The sequence below is a fragment of the Gadus chalcogrammus genome, chromosome 23, assembly GCF_026213295.1.
Source record: "Gadus chalcogrammus isolate NIFS_2021 chromosome 23, NIFS_Gcha_1.0, whole genome shotgun sequence".
Lineage (NCBI taxonomy): Eukaryota > Metazoa > Chordata > Actinopteri > Gadiformes > Gadidae > Gadus > Gadus chalcogrammus.
This window is the reverse complement of record NC_079434.1, coordinates 17,523,899-17,543,865: the sequence shown is the minus strand read 5'-3', so window position 1 is coordinate 17,543,865 and position 19,967 is coordinate 17,523,899. Positions and strand designations below refer to the sequence as shown.

General features: G+C 53.4%; 3 protein-coding genes across 3 annotated transcripts in view; 1 reads left to right on the top strand and 2 right to left on the bottom strand.

The window, feature by feature from the left end:
- The window catches only part of wdr97 (WD repeat domain 97), a 4,497-nt gene extending 1,293 nt beyond the window's left edge, over nucleotides 1-3,204 (bottom strand). The window contains exons 1-5 of the mRNA XM_056584599.1: nucleotides 3,014-3,204; nucleotides 2,717-2,830; nucleotides 2,064-2,249; nucleotides 1,214-1,320; nucleotides 610-778 (exon numbers count right to left, since the gene is read on the bottom strand). Of these exons, the coding sequence (XP_056440574.1) occupies nucleotides 610-778; nucleotides 1,214-1,320; nucleotides 2,064-2,249; nucleotides 2,717-2,830; nucleotides 3,014-3,037 (600 nt within the window). The 5' untranslated portion in view covers nucleotides 3,038-3,204. The remainder of the gene's footprint in view (nucleotides 1-609; nucleotides 779-1,213; nucleotides 1,321-2,063; nucleotides 2,250-2,716; nucleotides 2,831-3,013) is intronic.
- Nucleotides 3,205-5,369: 2,165 nt separating this feature from the next.
- Nucleotides 5,370-13,254, bottom strand: dync2i1 (dynein 2 intermediate chain 1). The gene is made up of 22 exons (XM_056583953.1): nucleotides 13,176-13,254; nucleotides 13,004-13,057; nucleotides 12,223-12,889; nucleotides 12,106-12,140; nucleotides 11,637-11,816; nucleotides 11,468-11,524; nucleotides 10,906-11,119; nucleotides 10,692-10,818; nucleotides 10,481-10,610; nucleotides 10,104-10,215; nucleotides 9,890-9,984; nucleotides 9,451-9,580; nucleotides 9,091-9,263; nucleotides 8,703-8,865; nucleotides 8,147-8,275; nucleotides 7,978-8,039; nucleotides 7,790-7,841; nucleotides 7,624-7,684; nucleotides 7,215-7,293; nucleotides 6,748-6,879; nucleotides 5,866-6,101; nucleotides 5,370-5,774 (listed from the first exon to the last, which is right to left on the bottom strand). The coding sequence occupies exons 1-22, from the start codon at nucleotides 13,188-13,190 to the stop codon at nucleotides 5,585-5,587; spliced, it is 3,093 nt and encodes a 1,030-aa protein (XP_056439928.1). The 5' UTR covers nucleotides 13,191-13,254; the 3' UTR covers nucleotides 5,370-5,584.
- A 709-nt stretch (nucleotides 13,255-13,963) lies between these two features.
- esyt2b (extended synaptotagmin-like protein 2b) overlaps nucleotides 13,964-19,967 on the top strand; it is a 35,679-nt gene continuing 29,675 nt past the window's right edge. Inside the window, exons 1-4 of the mRNA XM_056584544.1 lie at nucleotides 13,964-14,629; nucleotides 18,084-18,125; nucleotides 18,723-18,857; nucleotides 19,388-19,464. Of these exons, the coding sequence (XP_056440519.1) occupies nucleotides 14,210-14,629; nucleotides 18,084-18,125; nucleotides 18,723-18,857; nucleotides 19,388-19,464 (674 nt within the window). The 5' untranslated portion in view covers nucleotides 13,964-14,209. The remainder of the gene's footprint in view (nucleotides 14,630-18,083; nucleotides 18,126-18,722; nucleotides 18,858-19,387; nucleotides 19,465-19,967) is intronic.

Sequence of the window (19,967 nt, the reverse complement as noted above, 5' to 3'; positions counted from 1 at the left end):
CTCTTCCTGTGCTTTGGTGACATCACAAGTGGGCGTGTCCCCCTTGATGTATGATGGGCAGATCGATCTACCGGCCTACCCAGTGGACTGTCGTAAATGCTGCTTATGGTGCGTTGTATGATCAATCCGTCTCGGAGGTCCGAGGACGTTGCGTAGCGACACGCAAGAACACAGCCCTTTTCCTCGCAATTTCAATCACTGGTATTACTGCAATAACTTACTGCGTCCGTGTATCTCTATTATCTCTATTTTGGAGTGCCTGTTACCGCGACAACGGCTTTCCGGGTGGCGTCCATGTTTTCCTCCAACGACCGAGCGAAACATAATAAAACGATTGAAGGGTGGGCGGGACGTCACATCCAAGGTCCGAGTCGGTTCGCAGAGAATACTAAAACGCACCATTATCCAACCAGCATTTGTCTAGGTGGACACGCCCACTTGTGATGTCACTAAAAACCAGGAAATTTTCCAACGGATTGTAACGGCTAATCACACACACACACACACATAATATCCCCCCTTTAACTTGGAGACGATCTTATTGGTTCTCCTCGTTGGCGCTATGACCGGACGGGGCCCACAGGGGGTGCTGCGGGTCAGGGTGCAGACCTTGTATTTGGTCGTCCAGAGGCACAGCCAGCGAGCGGCGCAGTCCTGCTGGACCCTCCAGGCGGGGGCCCGGCCCCGGAGCGCTCTACCCCAGGACTGGAGCTCCGGCCTCAGCCACGTCTCGGCCCCCTGCACCCCCAGCACCTCCAGCCGGGCCCCGGCCGCCTGGCTGGGACCGCAGGGGACACGCGTCACCATGGTTACAGGTCAGCTACAACATTAGCTATATCACCATGGTTACAGGTTATTAATAAAACATCGACATGGTTACAGGTTAGTTACAACATTAGCTATATCACCATGGTTATATGTTTGATAAAACTACTAACTATGTCACCATGGTAACAGGTTAGTTACAACATCTAACTATGTCACCATGGTAACAGGTTTGTAACTACAACTAACTATGACCCCATGGTAACAGGTTAGTGACATCTAATTTTTTCACCGTGGTTACAGGTAAGTACAACATCTAACTGTGTCCCCATGGTTACAGATTAGTTACAACGTCTAACTGTGTCACCAGGGTTACAGGAGGTAAGTAACAACATCTAACTATGAGAGGGAGAGAGAGAGATGGGGGGGGGGAGAGAGGCGGACCCACCAGAGGGACGGCGTCTGATTGGCCAGCAGCACCAAGAGGTTGACGACATCGCTGTAGCCGCCACCTCCCAGTTGTAGAGCTATGGTTAGCATCTCACCCACTAGAGCCTGCTGGGTTAGACAGTACAGAGACACTGCATTTAGGAGCAGGTAGGGGATAGACAGTACAGAGAGAGGTCATTAAGGAGCAGGTAGGGGTTAGACAGTACAGAGACAGGTCATTAAGGAGCAGGTAGGGGATAGACAGTACAGAGACAGGTCATTAAGGAGCAGGTAGGGGTTAGACAGTACAGAGACACTGCATTTAGGAGCAGGTAGGGGTTAGACAGTACAGAGGCAGGTCATTAAGGAGCAGGTAGGGGTTAGACAGTACAGAGACGGGTCATTAAGGAGCAGGTAGGGGTTAGACAGTACAGAGACGGGTCATTAAGGAGCAGGTAGGGGTTAGACAGTACAGAGGCAGGTCATTAAGGAGCAGGTAGGGGTTAGACAGTACAGAGACAGGTCATTAAGGAGCAGGTAGGGGTTAGACAGTACAGAGACAGGTCATTAAGGAGCAGGTAGGGGTTAGACAGTACAGAGACAGGTCATTAAGGAGCAGGTAGGGGTTAGACAGTAAAGAGACAGGTCATTAAGGAGCAGGTAGGGGTTAGACAGTACAGAGACAGGTCATTAAGGAGCAGGTAGGGGTTAGACAGTAAAGAGACAGGTCATTAAGGAGCAGGTAGGGGTTAGACAGTAGAGAGACGGGTCATTAAGGAGCAGGTAGGGGTTAGACAGTACAGAGACGGGTCATTAAGGAGCAGGTAGGGGTTAGACAGTACAGAGACAGGTCATTAAGGAGCAGGTACCCCCGTGTGTCGGGGTAGGGACAGGAGGAGGTGCTGGGCGATGGCGTGCTGCTCCTGCAGGAGGTGCTGGAGGAGGAGGGTCTTCAGAGCGACCAGGACCTCCCTCTTGGACCGGGAGCCGGGGGAGTCCAGGTGGTCCAAGAGGACCCAGCAGAACCCGTCTGGAGAGAGGGAGGTCGGGACGCACTACACACGCACGCACGCACGCACGCACGCGCGCACGCACACACGTGCACACACACACACACACACACACACACACACACACACACACACACACACACACACACACACACACACACACACACACACACACACACACACACACACACACACACACACACAAACATACACACACACGCACGCACGCACACACACACGTTTATCTGTGTATCCAACTGAGGGTACAGGTGATCTACCTGGGGGCGGGGGTAACTGAGGGTGGGGGTACAGGTGAGGGGGGGTTACTTGGGGATGGGGGTACAGCTGAGGGGGGGGGGGTGGGGGGTACCTGGGGTTGGGGGTACAGGTGAGGGGGGGTTACCTGGGGGTGGGGGTACAGGTGAGGAGGGGGGGTTACCTGGGGGTGGGGGTAGAGCTGAGGGGGGGGTGGGGGGTACCTGGGGTTGGGGCTCCAGGTGAGGAGGGGTTACCTGGGGTTGGGGGTACAGGTGTTTAAACCAGCTCTCCTCTGCAAACTGGAGCAGGAAGTCCGGGACCCGTGGGGAGGGGGGGCGGATTGGGACGGGGTCAGGTCTTCTTTCAGACTACAACGCACGCACACACACACACACACACACACACACACACACACACACACACACACACACACACACACACACACACACACACACACACACACACACACACACACACACACACACAAGTCATAACACGCGTGTCATGATGTCATGTGAGTCACGTGAAAGGTGACAGGGTATGTGATGGACCTGGTGGGGGTCGGTTCTCCTCATGACGGGAGGAGGTGGAGGAGGTGGAGGAGGTGGAGGAGGAGGAGGAGGAGGTGATGGGCAGGGAGCCCCCTCCCTGATTCTCTCTTCCTCATCTTCATCATCCCGAAGAGGGAGCTCCTCTTCCTCAGTATGGCTCTGCAGAACGACACAGGTGTCATCACGCGATGACATCACACGATGACATGATGATGATGATGATGATGATGATGTGAGATCATGATGGTGATGAGGATCGTACGATGACATCATCATCATGATGATGATGATGATGATGATGTGTGACATCACGTTGAACTCTCTGTCCCTCCTGCGCGCCCGGATCCTCAGTGAGGAATGAGGGTTGCCTAGCGACAGGGTTACCGCGGGCAACCGAGTCAGGCCTCTCCGCCGGCTCCGGCTTCGGTTGCCATCCCAACACAGGGCGCGGTGCCAACGCCTGCGGACAGGAAGTGTGCAGTTCAGACAGGAAGTGGTGACTCCACACATCGACCAATGTATCTCTCACCTGGGCTGTAGGTTTGGCTCTCAGGGGAGGGAGGGGGGGAGGGAGTGCAGCGAGGGGGGGAGGGAGCGGCAGAGGGAGGGGGGGAGGTAGGGCTGCGAGGGGGTGAGGGATCGGCAGAGGGAGGGGGGGAGGGAGCGGCAGAGGGAGGGGGGGAGGGGGGTCATGAGGAGGTCCTGGGGAACAGAGAAGATCCCTCAGGTCCAACATGTCCGCCCCCTGGTCCATCTACAATAACAGGAATCACAATCAGGACTCTGTTGTTCACCCAGACTCCGCACAGCCACCCCCCCCACCCCCAACCCCCCCTTACGTGGTAGATGATGTCCAGGTACGACTGCCAGGCCTCTCTCCTGGTCTCCTGGGTGGCCGGGGGTCTTCTACGGCTCCTCAGCGTCCCCAGGGTCAGCAGGACCAGGTCTCTGTTCCTCCGGTCCACCCGCTCCACCTCCTGGTCTCTCCTCCTCTCCACCTCCTGGTCTCTCCTCCTCTCCACCTCCTGGTCTCTCCTCCTCTCCACCTCCTGGTCTCTCCCCCTCTCCACCTCCTGGTCTCTCCTCCTCTCCACCTCCTGGTCTCTCCCCCTCTCCACCTCCTGGTCTCTCCCCCTCTCCACCTCCTGGTCTCTCCTCCTCTCCACCTCCTGGTCTCTACCCCTCTCCACCTCCTGGTGTCTCCACCGGACCCCCCTCTCCCTCTCCCTCTCCTCCAAACCCATTCCCTCTACCTCCTGGTCTTTGCTGCTTGTTATTCGGCGAAAATGAAATAGCCTACGTTATTATTAGACTTATGATCACGATATCATAACCAGAGTGTTGAGATGAGAACACTTACGTGGTTATGGAGGGGGCGTACATTCCTTCATTTGGCGGGGCTGGGCTTTTAATTAACGACCTCGGCTCAAACAATCAGCGGAAATCACGCAACACTCGAAACACGCGAAAATATTAACTCCAAAATAAACCTGTTTTCGGGTCACGTTACTGTACACTGGAACTTTTGGTATGATGATTAAACGAATCCTATTGAACAAACTACACGGTTGACTCATCTTTGCGATTCATTTACTTTCAATTCGGTAAAAAAAAAATACACCGTCCGGGTTCTTCAGTCCGGTGAACCACGGTTACGGTCCGGTCCGGTAAACCCCTCCCGGGTAGAGTCCGGTCCAGTGAACGGTCTGCTCCGCTGAGCTATAGTCCTTCTGAAGCGGTGTTTATCTTCCTCTCATCCCGTGTGTGGGATCCTGGTTACCAGGCAACGGACTCGGGTTCGTTGAAGTCCAAGGTTAATGGTGCGTTCCAGAGCTCATCCAAACCAGTGGGACGTGGGACCCACCTCCAACTAAGAAAAGTGCACTGTCGAAGTGGAACATCCCACCGTCGAAGTGGATCCTCCTACTATCGAACTGGGGGGTGATCGACCTACCCCCACTTCACCAAGTAGGAGCTAGTACAGTTCAGGTAGGATAAGTCCCACATCCCATTGCTTTGGATGGGCTCTGGAACGCACCATAAATCCACTAATAAATTGTGTATAATGTGTATAATACAAAGATATTAAATGTATCCCCACGTATCAGCTGTTTATTTTGAACGGGGAAGGTTTAGAATGTTTTTTTTCCCACCACAATAGTTAAACCTACCAGAAATTATACCAGTCATATTACCAACAAACCAAAGCTTGTTTACATGTTTATTTCCTCATTGGCCTCAGCTGTATTCAGGCTTGAAATGGAAATTCAGAGCTTTCTAAATAACATTTTATTAGGAAACATAGGCCTTAAATCTGTAAAAAATAAATGAAGGTATATATATATACACAGTACAAACCAGCAAACCAGAATTCTTTATACATCATGGACGATAAACCAATCAGAATGCTTAATACATCATGGACGATAAACCAATCAGAATGCTTTATACATCATAAACCATAAACCAATCAGAATGCTTTATAAATTATGGACTATAAACCAATCAGAATAGTTTTGACATCACTGAATATAAACCAATCAGGAGGCTTTATACATCAAACTGAGCCAATCAGAGGGCTTGGTGCATCATGGACTGCAGGACGCCCTCATCCTCCGCGTGATTGGCCGAGGAGAAGCTGGGGTTGAAGTAGTGGAGCTGGAGTTTCCCTGTGCGGTGCGCCAGCGCCACTCCGGAGAACGAGCTCTGATTGGAGGAGGAGGAGGAGGAGGCGGAGCCAAACACCGCCATGGCCGTCACCCTGGCAACCACGGAGAGAGGAGAAGGTCAACACGGAGGGGGCACTCTGGGGCTTCCTGTGGTCCCTCCCTGAGTCTAAGCCCCGCCCATACCCGTCGGCGTGCAGCGTTTCCGTGGCGACGGGCCCCAGGGCGTCGCGGCTCAGGTCCCAGAGGTGGAGGTGGGAGGCGGAGTCAAGAACGCAGAAGATGGCCGGTCTGGACTGGGACCAGCGGACCGAGACCACACCCACCTCCGGGGCCCCGCCCCCTCGGCAGGTGGTCCACTCAGCCAGCGGCCAATGGGACGACACGATGTGGAGCCTCATGCTGCCGTCCGAGCAGCCAACCTGGAGCACAGGTACAGCCCCCTGTCATGAACCTCATCCACTCAGTCATTACCTCATCCACTCAGTCATTACCTCATCCACTCAGTCATTACCTCATTCACTCAGCCCTTACCTCATCCACTCAGTCATTACCTAATTCACTCAGTCATAAGCTCATTCACTCAGTCATTACCTCATCCACTCAGTCATTACCTCATCCACTCAGCCATTACCTAATTCACTCAGTCATAAGCTCATTCACTCAGTCATTACCTCATCCACTCAGTCATCACCACATTCACTCAGTCATTACCTCATCCACTCAGCCATTACCTAATTCACTCAGTCATAAGCTCATTCACTCAGTCATTACCTCATCCACTCAGTCATTACCTCATTCACTCAGTCATTACCTCATTCACTCAGCCATTACCTCACTCACTCAGCCATTACCTCATTCACTCAGTCATGACCTCATCACTCAATCATGACCTCATCACTCAGTCATTACCTCACCCAGTGATTAGCTAATTCAGTCATTACATCATTCACTCAGTCATTACCTCATTCAGTGTGTGTGTGTGTGTGTGTGTGTGTGTGTGTGTGTGTGTGTGTGTGTGTGTGTGTGTGTGTGTGTGTGTGTGTGTGTGTGTGTGTGTGTGTGTACCAGGAAGAGCTGGGGGTTGAAGGGGGAGAAGTGGAGGGAGGTGACGTTGAGGGGTCTCGACCCCCCTTCCTGAGAGCCGTAGTCCCTGGGAGGGGATCTGAACCCATGGACCGTCCCATGATGCACCACTCCCTGAGGGCAGAACGCTACGATAGAACATCACCCTAAACAACAGGACCGTGGAGAACAGGAGAGTAGAACAGAGTAGAGAACAGTAGAGTATAACAGTAGTGGAGTAGAACAGAGTAGAGTAGAACAGAGTGGAGTAGAACAGAGTGGAGTAGAACAGTAGAGGAGAACAGTTGAGTAGAGTAGAACAGAGTAGAGTAGAACAGAGGAGAGTAGAACAGAGTAGAGTAGAACAGAGTAGAGTAGAACAGTAGAGTAGAGTAGAACAGAGGAGAGTAGAACAGAGTAGAGTAGATTCAGGACAGGATGAACATGCAGGTGTTCTCCGTGTCTCTGACCATGTTGGTGGTGATGAGGAAGTGGTTGGCGTCGCTGGGCAGGAAGTGGAGCTGCAGGGCCTCAAGGTCGGCGCCCTCCCTGGAGGTCAGAGGTCACACAGAGGTCAGAGTTCCCATGGAGGTCAGAACGCCAACGGGGATGAACATGAAACCGACAACAACACTGGCATCAACACGGCCGCCGGGAACAGCTGTGAGGAGGCGGGGGCTATTTATGTCCCGACGTCTGTCTGAACTGTCCGTCTGAACTGTCTGTCTCTCTCTGTTTGTGTCTCTGTCCGTTGATCTGTCTCTCTGTGTATGTATGTGTCTGTGTACCCTGTCTGCTTTGTACCCTGTCCGTCTGTGTCTCTATGTGTCTATCTGTGTAACATGTCTGTGTCTCTATGTGTCTGTCTGTCTGTCTCACCTCTCCACAGCAGGCATACAGGAGCTGTGTAGCAGCTTGACCTTTCCTCCGGGCCTCAGACCTGTGAGGGAGATGATGACAAGCTTGAGGACGGGTCAGCTCATTGGTGGAAAGAGAGGGGAATTTCAGAGTGTAGATAGAGAGAGAGTTTAGTGGTGGGTCTTACCCAGGTCAGTCTGAGATCCAGCCAGGCTGGCTGAGGTCAACTCCAGCACCACCTGGTGGCCAGAGTAGGAAACACAGCATGAACTCACAGCAGGCTCCCTAAGACCTATGACCCTACAAAAGGCTCAGTCTGACCTATGACCTGTGACCCTACAGCAGACTCGCTATGACCAACGACCTATGACCTACCCAGAGGTTCAGAACCCCCCTCTCGTCCAGAGAGGCGAGCTGGAAGGACGTCCCCGCCGACTCTGGAACCCAACGGAGAGACAGCGAGAAGAGCAGCGGGTGAGACCAGAAGACGGGGCTACTCAGCAGTGATAGCAGCAGTACTAGTTGATGGAGCCTAGTGTCCTACCCTCGCTGGCCAGCAGGGGGGGCTGGGGCTCTGCGGCTGTAGAGGAGGTGGAGGTGGTGGAGGAGGGGGAGGGGAGCACCGCGATGGTGTTGACTGCTGAGTGGTGCCCCAGGGCGGAGAGGACCGCGTCTACAGGACACAACACACACCGTCGGCAGAGGAACACACGCTCGGAGGAACACACAATCGGAGGAACACCGAACACAGGAACACACACTGAGAGGGAATACACACTCAGCGGAACACACACTCAGACGAACACACACTCAGAGGAACAAACACACTGGATGCTCACGGATCAGACATCTACTTTGATTGGTGGATGGCGATGTGTTGATTGTAGCAGGTCAACTGTGATTGGTCGATTTGTTAAGTGATAGTGTTGGTGAATGACGATTGGTCGGATTGTTGAGCGCTAGCGATGGGGAATGATGATTGGTGGATTGGTGACGTCATGGTGATGTTTCGATGGTGACTGGTCGATGCTGACGTATTGATTGGTGGGGGGGGGGGGGGGGGGCTAGTGACAGTGCGTGTGGCCGTATCCGTGGGTTACCGGTGGAGAAGGTGGGCTGTCTGAAGGTCCACTCGGTCCCGGCGACGGTCATGGTGTGATGACCCCCGGCCGGCTCTCTCAGGTCCCAGAGCACCAGGGAGCCGTCCGACGTCCCGGCCAGCACCAGGGCACCCCTCCCTGGGCTGAAGCAGCAGCACCTCACCTGCCCGGGGGAAGGAAGCAGGTCCGAGAATGACCCGTGACTCTAAAACCGTGACCCGGTCCGAACCGTGAGTTTTGTGGTGAGTTGCAACCCTAGTCAGGGCTGATCAGGTTTCTCTCGCGTATAAAACATCGGACTGCAGACAGAGCTGGGAGAGGTCATGTGACACACCCACCGCACGCTAAGCACACGCTAAAAACAGGCCAGAGTGTTCCTGGGGTTCACCTCAGACTCGTAGACCAGGACCTTCTGGGGTCGGGACGGCTCCCACATGCTCCAGACGCAGAGCAGGGTCCAGCTGTCCAGGCGGACCGCCCCGGGCTGGGCCAGGGGGCCGTGGACCGACAGAAGGGTCTGTCTCTGGGACGCGGAGAAGAGCAGCAGGCTGCAGGGCCGACCTGACGAGAACATGAGGGAGAACAGAGACCGTGAGGGGTTGGGGAACAGAGACCATGAGGGTTAGGGGAACAGAGACCGTGAGGGTTAGGGGAACAGAGACCGTGTGTCTTTAGAACAGAGAACGTGTGCTCTTTAAAACAGAGGACGTGTGCTCTTCAGAACAGAAAACGTCCTGGAGAGTGTTACCGTGGAGAAAGGGCAGCTGGGTGTTGAGCTGCAGGTTCCCCTCGCTGAAGGACAGGGCGTCCGTCTGGCTGCTGGTCGTCCTCAGAGACCGTCTCTCAGCGTGGTCCTCCTCCAGCAGCACCGACATCACCTGGCCACACGGGGCGCCACACCGCGCAACTGTGACAATAGGTCCACCCTGTCTGGTATGTATCAGCTCATCTCATGACCATCATCCAGCAGTCTGTGAATTGTCCAGGTGTGTGTTACCTTTTCAGGTGTGTGTTACCTGTCCAGGTGTGTCTTACCTGTCCAGATGTGTGTTACCTGTCCAGGTGTGCGTTACTTGTCCAGGTTTGTGTTACCTGTTCAGGTGTGTGTTACCTGTCCAGGTGTGCGTTACTTGTCCAGGTGTGTGTTACCTTTTCAGATGTGTGTTACCTGTCGAGGTGTGTGTTACCTGTACGGCTGAGTGTAGGAAGGTGGCCAGGCGCTGGGAGTCGATGTTAATCTGCGCCGTGTTCCCATCTGGGGAGTCCTGAGACCGCCCTGGTTCTGTCATGATGAGAGAGTCATCAGACAGGGTGAGACAACCGTCTGCCTGTCTCACCACAGTCAGTCTGTTTGCCTGTCACTCTTTCTTTCTGCCTGTCTCACTGTTCTGCCTGTCTTACCCCCACAGGCTCCAGTGTGGTCCGCCGGGTGCTGGGTCCACCTGTCCAGAACCTCGATGAGGTCCGTCTGGACGTCTCGCTCCCCGTCGTCCTCACGACACTGGACATAGGCCTGAGAGACCGGGGAGAGAGAGAGACAGGTGAGAGGGAGACAGGTGAGAGATACAGGTGGGAGAGAGATGGGTGAGAGAGACAGGTGAGAGAGAGAGAGGGAGAGAGAGACAGGTGAGAGAGAGAGAGAGAGAGAGAGAGAGAGAGAGAGAGAGAGAGAGAGAGAGAGAGAGAGAGAGAGAGAAAATAAAGACAAAAGAAAGTGAAACAGACAGACTGACATCTCGCTGTGGTCTCCATCGAAGCAGGACCTGGTGACCTCTGACCTGTTTGGTGTTGGTGTTCCCAAAGCTCTTGATGTAGACGTCGTACTGGCTGAGCGGTGGGAGGTCCAGGAGGGAGAAGGTCGGAGAGAAGTCCAACTCCACGAGTCGCAGCAGCTCCGTACTGCGCTTCCTTCAGAAAACACACAACAGCCGTAAAACCTCAGCCCTTCACATGACGACTCTAATGGGTTTTATTGGAAAGGAGATTTACTTCTGCTTGCTGGCGACTTTCTGATTGATTTCTCTCTGCTTCGCTGCCACAAAGTCGATAAACTTCCCGCGCTGAGGACCTCTCTGAGAACCGCGATGAGGAGAGCCCGGACGGGTCTGCTCGGACTCTGGGGACGGAGCAGAGAGCAGAGAGTCAGGACCTTCTCTGTGAGACCTCCTTACCTGGGAAACAGAGGAGTTATAGTGGAGCCCACCTTGGGGTCTGATCTCCTCCTCGGTTCCGCTCCTCCCCCCTGCTGCTCTTCGGTTCTCCTCCTCCATGGCCCTCTGGATGGCCTCCACCTCCTTCCTCCTCTCTGCTCCCATCTTCTGGCGAGGGGACTCCACCACCACCACCTCCTCCTTCTCCTCGTCATCCTGCTCCTCCTCCCCACTCTCATCCAGCTCCTCAAAGTCCTCCTCGTACTCCTGTAGAACACCAGACCGACTGATCAGGAAGAGAAGCCTGAACGTCCACCACTTGCATGCTAGGAGCCCAGGTCAAGAGGAGCTAGGACCACGAGGAGCTCAGGTCACGAGGAGCTCAGGTCAAGAGGAGCTCAGGTCACTAGGAGGAGCTTAGGTCACTAGAAGCTGAGGCCACTAGGAGCTAAGGAGAAATCAGGGCTATGGATGAATGTTGTACGTCAAAACACGTACCCCTCTCTGTTAAAGATCACGGAAGCATGCCATTCATGTTCACAAACAGGAGAAGAAGCCGTTGGAACAGATCAAACATTAGAACGACAGTCATGGGAGCAAGAAGTTCTGTTTTACCTCGAAGTCGTCCTCATACGCGGGCTCTCCGTGCGCCGACTCTGGCTCGGCAGCAACCTGGAGAAACGGTCCACATTTAGTCGAGCGCTTCATCACTTCTAAGCACATTAGCCAGAGCGTTCCTCTGTGGGGCGCTGCACAGCAGGCTGAGTCTGAAGGGGAAACCGACCTTCCTCTCGGAGGCAGCAGGAGGAACATCTGCTCCCGCTGCTTCTGCTTCTGGGAGGACCGGGTGTCTACTCGCTCGCCGCCGCTCCTTCTCCCCAGTGTCTTGGTCCCCATGGTGACGGGCCTTGGTCTCCTCCGGCTCCCTGAGCTCCGTGGACACGCCCCCACCGACATCCTCGACCTGAACACCACCAACACCACGATGACACGCCGTTCAACACGCCCCTCTCATGACATCAGAACATCAGAACCAGCGGCCGGATGGAACCGGATGAATTCTGCTCGTCTTTTCAAAGCTGAAGTTTGAGTCTGAGGTGACTTGCCTGTCTCTGTCGCCGCTCTCTGTGTCTCCTCTCTCTCTCCTCATCCCTCCCTCCTCCATCCTCCTTCTCTCGTCTCCTCGCCTCCTTCTCTCTTCTCCTCTCTCTCTCCTCCTCCTTCCCCCTCTCTCCGTCCTCCTGCTTCCTCCTCCTGTCTCCGTCGCTTCGGGGTTCTTTGTTTTTCTCTGAAATCAAAGAATCGTGAGGGGTCCTGCTCCGGTGAGGAGAACCACCAGGAGCACCGTGAGCAGAAGGAGGTGAACCTACCTTCCTCCTTCTCCTCGGAGCGTCTTACTCGTCGTGCTTTGTCGGGCCGTTCATCGTGCCGTCGATCGCCCTCTTCCCGATGCTCCCTCTCTTTGTGTTTCTCTCTCTCCTCTCTTTCCCCCTCTCTCCCTCCCTCTCTCCTTCTATGCCCCTCTCTCTCCTCTCTCTTTTTATCCTTCTCGTCTCCTATGCCTCTCTCCCTCGCCCGGTCTTTGTGCCTCTCTCTCTCTCCTTCTCGGTGTCTCTGGGAGCCTCTATCAGGTCCTCTCGTATCTGCATCCCTCTCTCTCTTCCTCTCCTTCTCTCTCTCCTCTCCTTCTCTCCTCCTCTCCTTCTCTCTCTCCTCTCCTCCTTCTCTTCTCTCCTTCTCTCTCTCTGCACCTCCCTCTCTCCTCCTTTCCTTCTCTCTCTCCTCTCCTCCTTCTCTCCTCCTCCCCTTCTCTCTCTCTGCTCCTCCCTCCCTCCTCCTCCTCTCCTTCTCTCTCTCCTCCGCTCCCTCACTCTTCCTCTCTACGTGTCTCTCTTCCCTGGGGTCTCTCGACCGCCTTCTCTCTCTCTCCTCATCCTTATTGTCTCGTGCCTTCCTGCTCTCTCTCTCCTCCTCTTTGGTGTTGTCTCTCGCCCTCCTCTCTCTCTCCTCCCTCCTCCTGTCTCCATGACCAGCGTCCTGGAGAGTAGAGCAATAATGATTTATTGGGGTGAGATAATAAAACTTCCGACTCCTATTCATAACTTTAGTTAACTAGTTAGTTAACTCGTTATTTTATCTAGAATAACTCACCCTCATGTGTTTGGTCAGCTCGGCTGGTTTCCAAGTGTCTTCCTTGGTGAGTTTCTTTTAGATGAACAGATGGTTATAAAGTATTACTAGAAATAGGTTAAATATATAGTTCCGATCTACTGACATTAGGACACATCTTAACGTTATCTGGGGAGCTTCAGCGGAGGTTTACCTTCTCAGTCGGCATGTTAGCATCGTTGTCCGCGGTTCAATAATCCCTCAGATCAGGAGGACTCCGCTGCTGTGTTGACGCCGCCATGTTGGTGTGCGTCTACTGCGCACGCGCAGCGGTCTGAAACCAAGGAGAACGCGTCACTTCTTCTTGACAACAGACCCGCCCGGCGATCACCGAGCGATCGCTGGGATCAACAGCTGATCACCATGGATACGAACAGGACGGCTAATCGATACGCTGGGTTGGAGTGTACAGGATATTTTAAAAATAGATTTGATTTATTGTTTATAGACGGTAAACTACAGCTGGTTTACAACGAGCAGTCTGTTGGAGTGTTCCTTATATGTTCATCTTTTTTTGTTGAGTTGAGATCAAAACAGATAAATATAATTTGATATTGACTTTATTAGATTATCTGAATTCCAGAACAGCGAACGAAATGTCTGATACTATTAGATTAAAATAAGAGTAACAACGTCAGCCGTATATAGGCTGTGTGGACAATAACGGTAACGCCTTAGAGACGGTTGAGTTCGACAGAATTAACAGATAAATCAGCTAAATGACAGAAACATTATAATTATTGTTATCATAATTATATTATAATAAATATATTATAATAAATTATATTATATTATTATTCAACATTATTGAAAATCCTAACGTGGAGTGTACTTGCGGCCAGTGGCCACTGGGGGGCGGTGCCCTGCAGCCTCAGCGGCTCCTGCAGGCTGAGCACCGCGCACCACGGCGCGTTGTGCCAGTGCGTCTCGGTGGCCGACAGCAGATAGTTGGGTCTGGTAACACACTGCCAAGGGACGGGGAAGACCCGGTCCATAGACCAAAGACCCGGTCCGTAGACTCGGTCCGTGGACGGTTTCCTGCTCAGGAGGATCGCCTGTGAGCGGCAGGCGCCTCGGCGCTTAAAGGCCATTTAAACGTGAGTATGAAGCGATCATTCCGCACGCTGATGGAAGCCCACCGCCTCCGCTGGATCCTCACCGTGTAAACAACCGAGGCAGCAGCAGCACATGTCCGGAGACACCATGACCGCGGTCCGAGGTGCCCACCCCCACGCCCCCACCCCCGGCTCCACGGCACCCCCCAAGGAGAACGGACACACGGCGGACCCCGGGTCGCCCGCCCCGACCTTCCCCACCCCGGCTCCCCCGGAGGAGGGCTCCGAGAGCGGCGACACCCCGACGTCCTCGGCAGGCGAGCTCACTCGGACATGGGTCCAGTTCGCCAAGACCTTCGTGGTGATCTTCCCCATCTACGCTCTGGGATACTTCGAGTTCAGCCTGAGCTGGCTCCTCATCGGCCTCGTACTGTTCTTCTGCTGGCGGCGGAACGCGGGCGGGAAGAGCAGCCGGCTGAACCGAGCCCTTGCGTTCCTGGCCCAAGAAGACCCGCCCAGACACACCCTCACAAGTTCGGATCTACCGCCATGGGTAAGCACGCGGACCTGCGTCCGTCATCAGTATGACCCTCACCCCACCTCGTGCCTCTGGTTGACCTCTGCTGAGGAGGTCTCCACGGAAAACGGTCCGTGTTCCCAGGTCCCCAGGTTTCCAGGTCCCTAGGTTTCCAGGTTTCCAGGAACCCCGGGTCAGCTGACCGCAGATGGAGCGGCTCCGTTGAGTTGTTAAGCCCCGCCGGTGCAGCTGTCCCCCGGGCTAGCAGGGACCCCACCCCCCCGGACCCTCCCAGGCTAAATACATCCAGCAGCCCGGCCACAATGGGGAACCAGATACGGGGTAGCGAAGGAAACATTCTCCGAGCCGCTGCGGGTTATTTCAGGACCTGGGCCGTTACACCATGTAAAACAATTAGGATACATGTCTTTAAGAGTGGTTAATGACTGCTGGTGTTGGATCACTCAGGATGACAGCCGCCCCCCGCCTCGCTGGACGGGACCCAGTGTGCCAAGCGAGAGCGATATCCGAAGGGGTCAGGGTCCCAATGTCTTATCAAATGTGAAAAGCCTCGAAGTAAAAGTTCCCGATTGTGAGAATATAGTAGAGGTGTTGACAGGTCACGTGGTTCAGGGGGGAAACGAAGGCTTAGCCAATCAGAGGCCGGAGGTGTCAGGCCTTAAATAGACACCACCGGCATGTTCGAACGAACGCGCATGAAACTTTATTCAAACTTGAGCTGCCTGCTGAACAGTTTCCTGAACCTCAGGGACGGACGTCGTAGGCTCATTAACCAATGCTAACGGTTCTATCGAGCGGTGCTCCCCCGCTGCTCATTACTAGTCTCTGAGCGGGCCGCTGTCTGCTGAGAGCTGGGCTCCAGAAACCTTTTCCTCCTCTGGACATAAAATACATTCTCAGCGTCAGTTGGACCCGACCGCTTCGGGGTCTAGTGATCCCGAGGCTGATTGGAGGGGATCCCCCAGGTCTGCTGAGGGGTGCGGAGGGGATCCCCAATTCTGCTGAGGGGGTCTGTGTGTGGTTGTCCAGTGGGGAAGAGACCCAGGTGTGTACCCAGGTAGGGACCCGGGACCCAGGGGGTAGAGTCCCAGGGTGTGTCTCTGCAGGCCAGTGAACGGGGGTCGTTCCGTCTCCAGCGCCCTGCGGTCAGAGGTCTGACGGCAGCATAATGGCTTCATGGATCCCTGCTGTTTAAAGCAGTGATTCATGAGGGGGAGTGATGGTGAGGAGCCCCCCTCCGTACCCGTGCCCCCTGCTCCGTCTGGCCCCCCCCCCCCCCCCCCCATACAGCCCAGAGCCGGTATTGTAATACGATGTTTCAATTAGGATATGAGCCGAGGAGGGCATGGAGCCAGGAGGGAGTGCAGCCACATGCCGGCTGCTGTCAGCGGGCCAGAGAGGCTGCCGGTCGCCCCTGGTCCGGTCTGTGCTGAAGCCCAGAGCCCACCAGGGTGCAACCGCTCTGCAGAGACCCTCTCAAGACTCCCATGTTAATCTAGGAGCTCCATGTTATTCTATCAACACCATGTTAATCTATGAGCTCCATGTGAATTTATCAGCTCTGTGTTAATCGATGAGCTCTGTTTATCAATGAGCTCCATATGAATCAATAAACTGGATCAATTGTTGGACTCAATAATAACAGGCCTTAATAACAGGGTTTACACACTTCCGCTGGACTTGGTGCTGGTCTGAGATCAGCTGTTTGTAGTCCCAGGTTTAGAGTACAGCTCTGGTGCTGGTCTGAGATCAGCTGTTTGTAGTCCCAGGGTTAGAGTACAGCTGTGTGTTGCTGGTCTGAGATCAGCTGTTTGTAGTCCCAGGGTTAGAGTACAGCTGTGGTGCTGGTCTGAGATCAGCTGTTTGTAGTCCCAGGGTTAGAGTACAGCTCTGGTGCTGGTCTGAGATCAGCTGTTTGTCGTCCCGGGGTTAGAGTACAGCTGTGGTGCTGGTCTGAGATCAGCTGTTTGTAGTCCCGGGGTTAGAGTACAGCTCTGGTGCTGGTCTGAGATCAGCTGTTTGTAGTCCCGGGGTTAGAGTACAGCTGTGGTGCTGGTCTGAGATCAGCTGTTTGTAGTCCCAGGGTTAGAGTACAGCTCTGGTGCTGGTCTGAGATCAGCTGTTTGTAGTCCCAGGGTTAGAGTACAGCTCTGGTGCTGGTCTGAGATCAGGCGTCGTGGTGAAGAGCCGACTCACATCCAGCCCTCACTGGGGGGGAACTCAGGTCGGTTGTCATGGCGACTGGTTGTGAGCTCAGGTCCTGTCAGAGAGTCCTCTGGATGTGTTTTAGATCTGATGTTAGAAGTCACACATGTCAGCACAGGTCCCTCCCGGAATGTGAGGGTTTCTGGTTTCAGGTGTCGTATCTGTCGAGGGTAAATCCACTATAATATTCATTTAATCAATATCATTCATAGAGTTTTGTTAAAAATATAAAGGATATCAAATCATAGACCTGCACGCATGCAAGCACACACCAACACACACACAGGCACACACACACACACACACACACACACGCACAGGCACCTACACACACATGCATGTGCAGGCACAGACTCATGCATGCACAGGCACAAACACACGCACAGGCACACACACACAAGCACGCACGCACACACCCATAGGCGCGCACACACACACAGACACACACACATGCACACGCGCACACACACAGAGGCACGCACACAAGCACACACGCACAGCCATCACGCACACACGCACGGGCACGCACACGGGAACACACACGCACACGACACAGGCACACACGCGTACAGAAAGGCAAACACGCACACGTACACACACACGCACACACACAGAAGTGCCTCTCTTTCAGATGAGATTCATGATGGAGTCACACCAAGAGTAAATAAAACATGAAGAATCGTTTTTCACCACAAAGTCCCTCTAAAGGTGCAGGTTTTATCGCCTAATGTTTTATGTTGATGTTCAGCGGGTCCTACAGGAGACATCAATAATGCACCGCGACCGGCCCCCTCTCCTGGCTAGGGGTGGAGCGGTCCGTTTGTCATGGTTACCTGTACAGCTTGCTGGCCCGCCACTTCCAAATCATTACATAATGTCCCTCTCTCTCTGTGTCTATCTCTCTCTCTCTCTGTCTCCCCCTCCAACTCTGTCTCCCCCTCCCACTCTCTCTCATCCTCTCTCCTATTGATTCACAGTCAGGAAAACCCGCTACATATCTGTCTGGCTGTCCCTCTGTCTACCAGCCCGCCTGTCTGTCCCTCCATCTTCCTGTCTGTCTGTCTCTCTGTCTGTTTCTATCTCTTTTCTATCTCTGACCGTCTGTCTCTCCATCTGTCTGTTTGTCTGTCTGTCTGTGTCTGTGTCTCTCTACGTGTCTGTCTCTCTGTCTAGCTCTGTGTGTCTGTCTGTCTCTCTACCTGCCTGTCTGTCTCCCTCCCCCCCCCCCCCCCGTCTCGCTGATTAATTTTGTGTTTCTCTGCAGGTTCATTTCCCAGACGTGGAGCGGGTGGAGTGGGTCAACAAGGTAAAGAGTTCCTCTCCTTCTGAAAAAGCCGACGGCGTTTTAGTTCCCTCGAGATCATTGCATTGTTTTCTCTCTCTCTGCTCCGGCTCTGAGTCACAGTCTGCAAGTGATGTTGCAGTGGTGAGATCTCTGTTCTGAGTTCTAGTTAACACTAGATTATCTAGTGGACACTAGAGTGTGTAGTGTCTAGTGGACACTAGAGTGTGTAGTGTCTACTACACACTCTAGTGACTAGAGTATTGAGCAGATTCTCCAGATGTTGTGTGTGTGTGTGTGTGTGTGTGTGTGTGTGTGTGTGTGTGTGTGTGTGTGTGTGTGTGTGTGTGTGTGTGTGTTGCAGATGGTGTCCAGATGTTATGTGTGTCTGTGTGTGTGTTGCAGACGGTGACCAGATGTTATGTTTGCGAGTGTGTGTGTGTTGCAGACGGTGTCCAGATGGTATGTGTGTGTGTGAGTGTGTGTGTGGATGTGTGTGTTGCAGATGGTGTCCAGATGTTATGTGTGTGTGTGTGTGTGTTGACCAGATGTTATGTTTGCGAGTGTGTGTGTGTGTTGCAGACGGTGTCCAGATTTTATGTGTGTGTGTGTGTGTTTCAGACGGTGGAACAGATGTGGCCGTATGTCGGTCAGTTTGTGGAGAAGTTGTTCCGGCAGACCATCGAGCCGGCGGTGAGACAGACGCACGGACAACTGAGCTCCTTCTGCTTCACCACCATCAACCTGGGAGACAAGGTCAGAGGTCAACCTGGGAGAAGAGGTCATAGGTCAACTTGGGAGACAAGGTCAGAGGGGCAACCTGGGATACAAGATCATACTTGAACCTGGGAGATGAGGTCAGAGGTCAACCTGGGAGATGAGGTCATAGGTCACCCTTCAAGATGAGATCAGAGGCCAACCTGGGATGCAACGTCGGAGTGTAACCTGGGACAGGAAGTCAGAGTTGAACCTGGGAGATGAGGTCAGGGTTCAACCAGGTTGATGAGGTCAAAGTTCAACCTGGGAGGGGAGCTGCAGATCCTGGGCCAGGGTGATGTTGGATGTGCAGACGCCTGCTGAATGAAAGCTCATGTATATTTCTGTACTGTATGTAGGCTTGTAGCACATTACGTGTGTGTGTGTGTGTGTGTGTGTGTGTGTGTGTGTGTGTGTGTGTGTGTGTGTGTGTGTGTGTGTGTGTGTGTGTGTGTGTGTGTGTGTGTGTGTGTGTGTGTTTGTTACTGTGATGAAGTGCTAAGGATTGACCCCCTCCTCCCCTTCCTCAGCCCCTAAGGGTCAACGGGGTCAAAGTTTACAGCGAGAACGTCGACAAACACCAGATCATCATGGACCTGCAGGTCAGGTACTGCTGCTACACACTGATCTCCACTAGAATCTACTGTCTTCTACCGTCTCTCCTATAATCTACTGTTTCCACTGTATCCTACTGTCCATACTGTATTTCTGTCTCTGCTATAATATACTGTTTTCTACTATCTGTCTTCATATATATGTTATATCTCTAATGGTCGTACTGCCTCTCCCGTCCATACCTTCTCTACTTTAATGCACTGACTCTGCTGTCTCTACTATAATCTACTGAGTTTATTGTCTCTACTATAGTCTACAGATTCTATGGTCTATACTAGGGATCGGCCGATAGATTTTTTTTAGTGCCGATACTATACTGATTTTTTTTAAATCAGCCTTAGCCGATAACCGATACGCCGATACAGATTTTCTTGAGGCGATAATTGGAGCCGATAATACCCTGGAAACCCAGAGTTCTCGCGAGAGCACAATTTGAATTTGCTAAGCGAGTCACACTGGGAACGAGCAATATACTCGGTATACTCTTGTGCTCCC